Source organism: Etheostoma cragini, chromosome 11, assembly GCF_013103735.1.
Source record: "Etheostoma cragini isolate CJK2018 chromosome 11, CSU_Ecrag_1.0, whole genome shotgun sequence".
NCBI lineage: Eukaryota > Metazoa > Chordata > Actinopteri > Perciformes > Percidae > Etheostoma > Etheostoma cragini.
The window spans coordinates 17,369,817-17,381,459 of record NC_048417.1 but is presented as its reverse complement, the minus strand read 5'-3'; the positions used below and the strand labels follow the sequence as shown (position 1 = coordinate 17,381,459).

Sequence of the window (11,643 nt, the reverse complement as noted above, 5' to 3'; positions counted from 1 at the left end):
CATGAACCTATTAAATGATGAATTGTGATCATTCCTGAACTCGTCCTGTTTAGCCTGGCAGCCAATTAAGCAAATATTTTATTGTAAATTACTAAAACAATAATAGTCAAACAATCCGCTGACCTAAAAAGCTAATACATGCTTTACACTGAATCAACTGGAGTTATATCAGACTATTGAGTTTTGCATTTAACTTTTACAACTGTTACAGATCAACATAATAAGAAGATTTGCTGTCTAGAAAAAGGTATGTAGAGAAAATACTTAGAAAAAATAAATGCATTATGACTACCCAAAGAAATCTTTCTATCAGAGACATGTATTAAAAAAATCTACACTACACATTTTGAAATGGTTGCTGTCAATATAGAGGATTTATAATAAGCTACCATTAATTTACAAAAGAAATTCCAGTTTCTCTGCCTTTGCTAATTTCCTGCCTTTTTAGGTCATGTTGATGATAAGCCACAAACTATAAAAAGGGCTGGGCTGGCCTTGTAGCTGCAGTTCCTTCCCATAGCCAACAGATGGTAGCAATGTAACCAGCCTGCAAACCGTGTAAAGTTGCCTTTAGCCTAAATAAAGAGGTTTAGTCATTTAACATGACTGACCAGTCCATGAGCTCATCACTTGATCCTTGTGAGTCACACATAGAACTAAAAGACTACTTCTAGCTAAATTAAACTTCTCTAGTCGACTCAATGTAAGTAGTCTACTGTGAGTTTATAAATAATTCTCTCTCTCTCTCTCTCTCTCTCTCTCTCTCTCTCTCTCTCTCTCTCTCCCTATATATATATATATATATATGTATATATGTGTGTGTGTTTATTTAATACAGGGACAGTGCATATAAATGAACACTTCTGTCAACACGCCAGTGTTAGCCAAAAGGCTATTTTTCATCTGCAGTCCCTGACAGATCGTAACAAGTCACCCTAAAAAGTAAAATTACATATTTACATAACAAGAAAACAATAACAATGTTTTATACATTGGGTAAAAGTACTACTATTATAGTTATAAATAAGAAAAGTTAAGATAGATTTACACTAGAAATATAGCTGACCAACAATCAGACAAGTATAATTCAAAGAGATGAACACATGCACACACAGAAGAAGCCATCAGAGGGAAGCGAGAGCAGGTCTAACAGTTAATGGAAAGGTTGAAATCTCTGATTGGCAATGAGCTGTGTCTTTGACTGGATCTCAAACGTACTATATGTTTATTTTTCTGATGGTTATGATGGTGAGGTTCCACTTAGAGGCAGTTAAAACAGTAAAATCAGTTTGTCCAAACACACTTTTCCTATATGGAATGATGCAATCTCCCCTCACTGCACCTCTGGTTCTGCTCTGATCAGATGATCAGATGTTGACAACCTGGTGGAGAGGAGGGGATGATAAACCGTGAATAATTTTATAAACAAGACAAAGATTTGAATATTTGAACATGTTTTCCCAGATGAGTAATCTGTGTTTATGTAATATTGGAAATAATGAAAAATGCTTGTTTGTTTTTTTACATTTAAAAGTAAAGGGAAACTAATATTTCAGTAGGGTACAAATAAATATTTTTTTCACTTTAGCACAGTAGCTTAAATTTGGTCAGCCACAACCACTGCACTGATAACATTGTAGGCATAGGATACGTAAAAATGTAGTTTATTTAACGATGTTGACATTGACATATTTAGAAACATCTGTGAGCAGCCTGTTGGTCTAACCTGAATGGTTGGCCATAGTAGGTTTTCATGACTACCAGTCAGTTGCTGGTTTTTAAAACCACATTAGCACAGAGCAACAGGCAGTGCTTGAAGTAGGCAGGGCGGGTCTGACGACGTTTCCAAACACGAGCATGTTCCAGAAGCTCTATTTTCCTCTCTCAGCTGATAGTGACGTAACGCGTGCAGCTTAGACCCGGGGCACACGAGGCAAACAGGGTTAACGGACTGCTTGTTTTGCTGGTTGGGGGGACCGTGGAGCAGCCCACTGAGGCACAGCGGTACACTGCGGACATATTGTGTGTATGAAAATATTTGTGTCGGGGCGGTGGAGAGGAGGACTGGAGGAGGAGGCTGTCCGTGCGGCTGTCTCGAAGAGAGGGGGAGCACATACCAGAGGTACTGCTATCATAACTAATTCATTGTCGATCCAAACCGGTGGACAGACGGCTAAACTGCTCACTGATAAACCGACAGACTCAGACGGTAGGTTCATAGCTTTGGATAGTCGTGATAACTTTTAGCTACTGTCAATAGACCTTACAGTTATAGACGCCCAACATTACCATACTAGGAAATATTATTTCTACCAAAATACTAACTAATATGCTAGATGTAGCCTAGCCTTAATGTTAATGCTATGTAGTTACTTGAATACAGACAGCACCTGTGCCTGCCCGTGTGTATAAGTTTGTGTAGGCCTGTCATGTCAGCAGCAGTTGCCAGATGCCATGGCGCTAGGAATAACATAGTAATAATACTTGTGTGAGCGCATGGCTCTTGCCGAGGGGGCATAGAAAGTTAATTTTAGTTATTTTATCTCAATTTGGTAGTCCTCTTAAGCCCTAAAACTGTTGGAAGTCTACTAATAACATTGGCATGGTGGTGGACGCTGACTCTTGACTGTGGCTATTATGGAACTACTGACTGCACTGAGGTCTTATCATTTCAAGGGCACACTTTCAATTAGTTCAAAATAAAGATTGTTAGAGTATTAGCATAGTCCACAGCATGCAACGTATTTGGGATAAACCTCAAACGTATGTAATAATGAAGTATTGCATGTGTATCAGATAAGTCAGTGGTCTTTTCATTGATAAAAATTAAAACAGTGCTGACCTAACCTTAAATAAAATAAATGACTGCTATCATCCCCCACCTCCACAGTCATTTTTAATGGCCATCAATGTCTATATACTACAGTATTGATTCTAGTCTTAATCAATATGGCTGTCAACTCTTCATTACTCAGTGTTTGTGGGATACATGGTGTGCCATTCCTTAAACTAGTGAAAGATTGCAGCTTTAAAGAGCATTGTTGGTCGAACTTTAATAAAACTCTGTCGACTTCTTTGGCAAAATGTATTTCCGATATTCATTGGAACTTTACAACAGGCAAACGATCAGTTGACCGAGGTGAATTTAAATACCGTGAATCAATATTATTATTACACATAGACACTTGTTAACACCCACCACACAAGTGTTTCAATTACTCTGGCAGATTAGCTCCCTGCTTAGGTTAAAACTGGGCAAAGCATGTAGGAAATTAATTGATGTTATTAAACCACATGTACAAATAGTTAAAGGTGTCCTGACATGACAGGGGTATCAAAACTAACAAGATAGAGAGGTTATGACTGTAGCTACTATCAAAATAGCTATAATTAAAAACTTTAAAAAAAACTAAAGAATTATTCATGGATTTCAGGAGAAATAAGATCACAGCTGAGGCAGTGGAAATCAAAGGTGTAGAAATAGAATAAATGAACACATACAAGTATTGGGGAAATATTTTTTAATGACAGGCTATCATGGTCTGGTCATGTTTACTCATTGATGAAAAAATGTAGTCCACGGGTATACTGTATGAGGAAGTTGCAGTCGGAGTATGTAGTGTTTGGAGTTACTGCGTGGTGGGGGGGATGCTGGGGTTACTGAGAAGGCCAGGATTGATAGAGTGACTAAAAAGGCTGGGAAAAGGGTGGGAGAGTTAAATAGGGGGGATCAGGTATATGACAATTGTCTGGTAAAAATGACATGAAAATATTGAGGGACCCGTGTCACCCTCTTCAAGGTAATCTGACTGGCAGGCGTATGGAGCGTCGTGGTAGGCTAAGACCTGCTGAGACACAAACTACGCAGTATGCGCTCTCATTTATACCTCAAGACTATCAGACTGTACAACAAGCACTTTAAATGTACATTTTTATAAGTTTTTACTTTACTGTATTTATGTATAGTATTGTACTGTATAGTGTATTTATTGTATTGTATTTATGCTTTGGTGTTTAAAGGTATTATGGCAGGTAGAGCACTGTAATTTTCATTTTTATGGATGAAATAAACTTGACTTGATGTCAATACATTTTTGTCTGTAGATGCTCACGGTTCTGAGAAAAGTTCCCAATAATAGGAATTGTACAATTCCATAATCTGTATTTGTCAACACTTTAGTGTACAGAATGGAAAAAAAAATCCTGAACGTTACACATTGCCTTGTTTATCCGTTCCTCAGATTGCTGTTGTTTGCGTATGACCATTTTTTCTGCAAATTAAATAAATAATGAGCACAGAGTGGTTTCTGTGCTTATTATTGTTTTGGATTTTAGGAAATACCATAGATACCAAGGTTTTATAAACCAGTGATAGGAATTTGATAAATGCACAATGTGTGTGTCCAATCAGAGTTAAGTATTTTCTGTACTGAAAACTTTTGTAGTTGTATTTTTCTTTCAGGGGCAGTGCTGTGAGGAGTGACAGGAGGCAAAATGGTGGATTACTACAACGTTCTGGGAGTATCCAAAACAGCCTCTCAGGATGACATCAAGAAAGCGTGGGTATCCTGGAAGTGTTGGGGCTCACTTTACACAATTCATGAACAATAAAGCAATTTTTACCTTGAATATTCTATATAGTTTATGAAAACATGTTTGGAATTTACCTTCTTACATAACATCCCCTGGTTATGTGAGCCTTGAAAAACTTAAGGCCGCCTCAAAACAAGCAGGTAATTACTTTTATGTGTCTGGATTTTTATGAACTTCAGATTCCATTTACCATTCTAATTTACAACATGAGACACACACAATGACAAAACACCATAAATACAATATCTCAATATACATTGTAACTAAACCCAATAATAGAGGTTTGAGAACTACTAGTATGGCAAATACAGACTTCTCAGAAACATGGAATGGCCTCAGTAGTCTGATGTCTTATTTTTCTTATCTCTGGCTCTCCATAGTGCATTGTTTGTAGAAGAGACCATAGTACTAGTACTAGTAAGTCTTTATCTAGATATATTTACTTGTATGTACAGTATGAGTTAATGTCTGTGTTTATGTTGTGAGTTCAGGTACAGGAAACTGGCACTGAAATGGCATCCAGACAAAAATCCAGATAACAAGGAAGAAGCAGAGACAAAGTTCAAAGAACTGGCTGAAGCCTATGAAGTGCTATCTGACAGTAAGTCAGGGCAGTGTGTATCTGTACATCCTGGTTTATGTATCTGTGTGTGTGTGTTTGTGTGTGTTGTCAACTGGCTGTTGGGGGTCGATCTTTGTTGATGCTGTGAATCATAAATCTGAATCTCTGTGGGATTATGTCAGCCCCTTCAGTGAGGAACTTCATTTATAGAACCCATAAATCAATCGCCAACGTAGGGGTTATACTTGTAATTTAATGTGTGTCACTGTTGGGTGTTTGTAAGGAAAAAAAAAAGAGAGCGACATGTTTTGGTGTCTGTGGATTTTTATTCCATCATTGAATTTTACTTTGTTACTCTTCTACAGCTAGTAAGCGTGATGCATATGACAGATATGGAAATGACAGAATGGGAAACACAGGTAAATGAAACCCTGCTCCAATAAGATATGAAGACATTATTGCATCCATTGCCATTCCTTCTTCCCTCCCCTCTCTCTTTTCTTTTGTCCCTTTCCCTCATTCCCTTCCTTACATTTCCTACATCTTCCATTTCAGTCACCTTTCCATGTTAGATTCCCTAAGTTGTTTATCTCCATCTAATTTTTCTCTCTCTTGGTTGCTCCTCACAATTTAATTGTTCAGGTTACTCCAGCTCAGACTTCTCATCAGATTTCCCAGGATTCACCTTCACATTCCGCAACCCAGATGACGTGTTCAGAGAGTTTTTTGGCGGCCAGGATCCTTTCGCTAACTTCTTTGGTAAGTCATATACAATACTTATGTGGGGTTATATTAGCATTTTATGAATATATTGTTCTGCTCATATCAGGGGGACTTATGGGGGTAGGGCATTCAATTCTATAATCAAAGTAATTGTCTTATTTTTCATTTAAGATCTTATTTTTGATGGAGACCCTCTGGACACACACTAAATGACTTGTGGAGCAATAATTACACATAAGCCCTAATAACATAACTAACTTCTTAGTTAGTTGACATAAAACCTACTGTAATATTACTCCTTACCTAAAAGTACGGTATTTAAATAATGTCTCACTTTCTCTCATCCAGATGACTTCTCATCCTTCGGAGGCTCATCCTCTCGCCTCGGCCCCAGTCGGTTCTTTTCTTTTCCTTCAGCAGGAGGTAAACAGTTACATGCTGACAGTTGCGTGTGGAATACAGTATCCTATACTGTCGAATTAAACATGACATATCGTATTGTGACCATAATGTCAATATTACTGGCATTGAACAACTGCATCATGTTCTATTCTGGTCAAGTTTTGGAGTTTTGTAAATTGACACAACACATGCACAGCGGCAAAATCAGCTAAATGCTGACGGAGAATAGTTCACTGAAATATGAGCGAACTGTGTTTTATTTTTGTCAACATGTAAATCTTTTTGTTAAAAAGATAGAAAGCTACCAAACTTTAAAATTCCATGCAACGTGAAAAAAACATCACTGGTTAAAATTGAAACCTCAAAACATTGACATATTCCTAACCTATACAAGACAAGACCGAAAATTACATGATCACAAAGAGACAAGACATAAAAACAAAATACCAGATAAGAATAGAGAATTAAAGAAAGCAAAATACCAAAACCATAGCCATCTGACCAAAACCCTTTTCTCGTTATTTATTTCTTATTTTCTCATATTGGGACACATGTCAACCCACACTTTCTGTAGCAATAACACAGGAGTAGTATTATCTTTGCATATTCCGTAATGATAATACATCAAAATAAATCAGTCTCTCTTCTCTTCTCTTCTCTTCTCCTCTCTTCTCCTCTGCTTTTCTTTCCTGATCATTGTCGTTCTTCAGTTGATTTTACCTCCTTCTCCTCTTCATTTGGTGGTCTGGATGGGATGGACAGCATGGGCGGAGGGATGGGCAACTTCAAATCAGTTTCTACCTCCACTCGCATCATAAATGGCAAACGCACCACCACCAAGAAGTACGTCATTCCATCTTTAGAAACGTTGCTCAACTTGGGGAAAAATTAATAATTTAAAAAAATATTTCATGAGCGTGGTTTGTTATGAGCAATGCACTAAGACATGAATATGATATATATTTTAGAAAATTATCTGAAATCTGTAATAATTCTACTGTTTAGCAAAGTAACATAGTTTTAGATTTGGAAAGTATTCTCACATTTCAATTTTTTTATGCCCAGGGTGTAATGGCATTCTACCATGCAAATGCAGACACTCATACACCCGGACTAAAAACAATGATGGAAATATTAAATATTAAATATACCATTAATTTGTGTATGTGTCTTGCTTACAGGATAAAGGAAAACGGACAGGAAAGAACAGAGATTGAGGAGGATGGGGTGTTAAAGAGTGTCCTAATAAATGGTAAGACACACACTTAATGGTGTGACAAACAAGCTTAGTCTTATGTAATATATTCTATCCCTTTACTTTCTTCACACTAGTTTTGTCAACAAAAGTTCAACAGTTTCAGTGAAATTGATTTCTTCCACAAAAGTAGCACTTAATCAAACTTAATCCAACAGATTAACCTAAACTGGTACCAAAGGCAAGATAAGTCATACATAGGAAGATGAACTACATTGGCTTATTACAGTAGAGGGCTTTCAAGTCAAATTTTGGAATTTTGTAAAACTATTGTATAAGCAGAGGTTTTAGATATTGGTAAAGTCACAATGGCACAGTGACATCCCTACAGAATGTAGATGTTGTTGCTCCTCCTAGTTGTGCATTTCTGCATGTCTGTGTGTGTATCCATGTGTTATTCCATATGTCTTGTGCACACATACACAACTGTGTTGTGTGTGTTATCAGGTGTAGAGGATGAAATGGCCCTTGCACTGGAGCTCAGTCGACGAGAGGGACACCCCCGGCCCTCACCTCAGAAGCCACAAATCCAAAACAGATCACCTGCCGAGTATGAGAGATCCCGCCCCAGCCCTTACTCTGCAGCCACACACCGGTCATTCAGCTCCGCTCCCTTCTACAACTGCGGGGTTGTGGGCGGCAGCGATGATGAGGAAGTAGATGAAGACCTGCAGATGGCTTTGGCATGCAGCCTGTCAGAAATGGAAGCCCAGCAGAGAGCAACTGCTACTGACTTCATATCAGGTGCTGGGGGTGGGGGCAGAGCCATGATTGACAAAACCGGTGGTCATAAAGGAGGCAGGGTTGTTAAGACTACACATTTGAATGTGGCTATTAGTAAAAACGTTGTTGCAGGAGAGAAAGATGCAGAGGGGCAGCTTAAAATGGGCTCTGGGCCTGGAGCTCGGTGGGAAACGGAGAGAAATGGAACCAGGGAAGCAGACTTCTCTCCTGAGTCATCCACAACTGACAGCACTACGCCGCTAAGCCAAAGCACTGAAGAAGAGTTTGCACCTGCCATGAAAAATAGTGATGGCAGTGTGAAAAAGAAAAAGAAGTGTGGGTGTACTATGTGCTAATGCATTGTGTGTGTGTGTGTGTGTGTGTGTGTGTGTGTGTGTGTGTGTATTTGGGATGCCTTATTTTTATACTTACCTCAGTGTTGCCTACAGTCCGACTCTAATGTGATGTGATTGGCAGCCTCTGTCAGGCAGTGCTTCAACTGATCACAAGGCTTTTATGCTGTCTTAACACCTCTAAAAGAGACATTAAGTCAACCTTGACAGGGTTATACTTCCACATAATTTGCAGATACAAGCTACAACATCAAACAGAATGCAAAGAAATACAGAGGACTGCTTCTGACTGTATGTAAACAAACCGAAAAGAGTGGGATTGAGAGGGTTTTAGATGTGGCCAAGTTGGAAGCAATTTAAATCCCAGTAAGGGCAGAGTGTTTGACAGTGTGTGTTTGGGTCAGTTGAGAAGTTTCTCCTTCTGACTCTCTGGCAAAGGGAATGTATTAGAACTGTGTCACATGTCCAGTCTGAAACAGTTGATCAAAATCTAAAGCAGGCCACAGACGTTATATAAAAACACATAAAAAAAGTTTGATGAATAAAAAATCCTGTTCATTGGTCAGCTGATAATAATTTCTACAATATATTTATAAACGTAGCTGAAGCACAAACTGCAAATATACCTTTTAAATACACACCAAGTAGCTAGTCAGAAATGTTCAAACAGGGAGCTCAGCTTCTACACTGTTATAGTGTTATAATAGTCAGGGGCGACACTTTTACATCACTTTATAAAGTTGTTAGTCAAGGCTACTTGTAGAATGTGTACAGCATTATGAATGATTGTAAAACACAGTTAAACAATTTTGCTACTTTACTCTGTGTTTACTTTGATTACATTACCACTGCAAATGTGCCAAGTAAAAAAAAAAAACTGAATGTATTTAAAGCAAAGCAATTGTCAAAGCTAGACAACTGCATTATGATAGCTTTTCAAATGTTTAAAAATATGAAGCTAAGCTTCATCGCCAAATCAATGCTAAGTTGAATTTCCCTTGGACTTGTGTGAACTGTCAGGGCAGGGGAGGTACTGTAGCTGCCTTTCCCTTCTATCAACATCTGTTGATTAAGTGTAACCTGAAGCTATACACTAACTCCACCTTCTCCAGTTTAGCTGCTTAGTGTGCAGAATTACACAGACTTCGAGTGCTGAAATAAGAATGCATTCATCATTAAAATAAGAACTTTTAATCTGCCAAAAATGAAGAGCATAACTTGAGATGAGTTAAGAATACATCTATATATCTATATATAGTCTATGTTTTGGTTTTAAAATTGTGATGTATGTGTTACACACACACACACACACACACACACAGATAGAGAGAGAGACAGTCATAGTGAAATTCTAATATAACAGTTTTAAATGTAACTTGTTGCTGTATCTGTGAAAAAGGCAAATTCACATTGGTGTCAAATTCACTAGTACCAGTTATATGTTCAAATATTACTTTTACTACTGTTCAAACACAAACTTGTCTCAGTAAAAGGACCTTATTACAGACAGTGTTCCTTTCTCTGTCCCTCTTCACACAGCTTATAGAGCACAACACGTTTATTTGGTTGTCATATATTTTTCACGAGTGCCTGAAATATTTAGCGTTGCATGACTTTTACTTACACTTTAAAGGATAAATATCATCACTGCCAACAATTGTGAAAACACGTCATCAGTTTCAAAATTCCAATAATTATTTTTTAGTTTTTTAGGATTCCTCCTCTCCAACTACGTTATTGCGTTTGGAGAGGGAATGAGAAAGAGGCAGATGGTTTCGCCTTCTTAAAATACATATCCACGTGTTTTATTTGTATGACATTGAAATGCCATGTGTGTTTTATTTTATTTTCAGATTGTTAAAAGGGAAATAACAAATAAAGATTGAACCGAAGAGGATATTTGGGATGATTTTTTTCAGATTATGCCAGTAACATTTATGTATTTTCCATTAATTATAACTGATTTATACTAGTACTACCATTACTACAAACAGCAGTGATACACGTAATGCACTGCAGTGCTGCTCATTCTTTCTGAATTATTCTTCCTGGGTTTGGTCTTTCCGAATCTCTTTAACAGATGTAGATCAGCCATTTTAAAAAGAAAGAAATTGTTGCTCGTATTTACTTTTTTTCACTATATATACCAACAGAACTTGATAAGTATGCCAACAGTGGATTTCATTCAGTATGTTGTCCAAACCAATGTTAATCTTAATTATTATGAGCTATTTGCTTTAAATATATCTCACTGTGACATCAAATAGTACACCATTATTTTACAACATTAAATTTGAATTTGTTATTTGTCTTACACGTCCTGCTTCCTATTTCAGACTCAGACTTCGAGGCCTTCACAAGCTAACCTGATTGGCTCATGCTGTGCTGTTCCCTTGCCCTGCTTTGAGGTAAAGAACCAGCGTGAACCTGAAGCACCCTAAAAAATGACCCATAAGCCCCATGCAGATGAAGAAGTTCCATCTTGTTTTAGAAGTCATATTTATATCAGGTGATGCCTACAGTATTTGCGTAACTGATAAAGTGTAACATGTCCTCATACGTTTATTCTCACAGGTCAATTGCCCATGATGCACTTGTCTCCCTCTGCCCACCTTGGCTCCTACCTGCTGAATGACACTTAAAAAGATACAAATGTGTGTTTGTTATGTATGTGAGTGTGTACATAGATCCTTGTGTAAACTGGAAAGTTTTTATTTTGAAACCAAAAGAAAAAGTTCTGATCATCTCTGCATTGCACTAACAATGTTTCAGCTGAATTTAAAATGTTCCTGGATATCTGATGAATAGGAAAAATAGTAAAATGGTTAAAAACATACACAACAGAGAAAATAAAGCATTTCCTGCTCTGTCCATTGTAGTTTATCTTTGTAAAAAAAGAATGGTCAGGGTTAATGTCAAATAAATACATGAATTTAATAAATTCAAGATTTAATTTGAGGTTTAAAAATCTTCACAGTGGAATACACCTGTTTTCAGCTGTTCCACCCGCGTATGTAAAACTCGGACAGCTT

General features: G+C 37.5%; 2 protein-coding genes across 8 annotated transcripts in view; both read left to right on the top strand.

The window, feature by feature from the left end:
• Positions 1-4,483, top strand: part of LOC117953236 (tubulin alpha chain-like) — a 7,525-nt gene extending 3,042 nt beyond the window's left edge. The window contains exon 5 of the mRNA XM_034886064.1: positions 4,463-4,483. Coding sequence (XP_034741955.1) covers positions 4,463-4,483 — 21 coding nt within the window. The remainder of the gene's footprint in view (positions 1-4,462) is intronic.
• dnajb2 (DnaJ heat shock protein family (Hsp40) member B2) lies at positions 1,828-11,482 on the top strand. Of its 7 annotated transcripts, XM_034886622.1 has the most exons (11): positions 1,844-2,209; positions 4,446-4,559; positions 5,085-5,194; positions 5,521-5,574; positions 5,798-5,914; positions 6,227-6,301; positions 6,991-7,123; positions 7,462-7,532; positions 7,983-8,279; positions 10,948-11,019; positions 11,186-11,482. In XM_034886622.1, exons 2-10 carry the CDS (start codon positions 4,495-4,497, stop codon positions 10,974-10,976), a joined length of 951 nt encoding a protein of 316 aa, XP_034742513.1. In that variant the 5' UTR covers positions 1,844-2,209; positions 4,446-4,494; the 3' UTR covers positions 10,977-11,019; positions 11,186-11,482. The 7 variants fall into 7 exon arrangements, with proteins under 7 accessions (XP_034742507.1, XP_034742512.1, XP_034742511.1 ...); XM_034886616.1 differs by lacking the exons at positions 10,948-11,019; positions 11,186-11,482 and having other exon boundaries at positions 1,828-2,209; positions 7,983-9,413; XM_034886621.1 differs by lacking the exons at positions 10,948-11,019; positions 11,186-11,482 and having other exon boundaries at positions 1,828-2,119; positions 4,461-4,559; positions 7,983-8,614.
• The last annotated feature ends 161 nt before the right edge of the window (positions 11,483-11,643 follow it).

Excerpts from the sequence above, each read along its gene's own strand:
- dnajb2 (XM_034886616.1), top strand. The coding sequence starts at position 4,495 with ATGGTGGATTACTACAACGTTCTGGGAGTATCCAAAACAGCCTCTCAG. Across the intron at positions 5,575-5,797 it reads TGACAGAATGGGAAACACAG|GTTACTCCAGCTCAGACTTC; the intron begins GTAAATGAAACC and ends TTAATTGTTCAG. Across the intron at positions 5,915-6,226 it reads TCCTTTCGCTAACTTCTTTG|ATGACTTCTCATCCTTCGGA; the intron begins GTAAGTCATATA and ends TCTCTCATCCAG.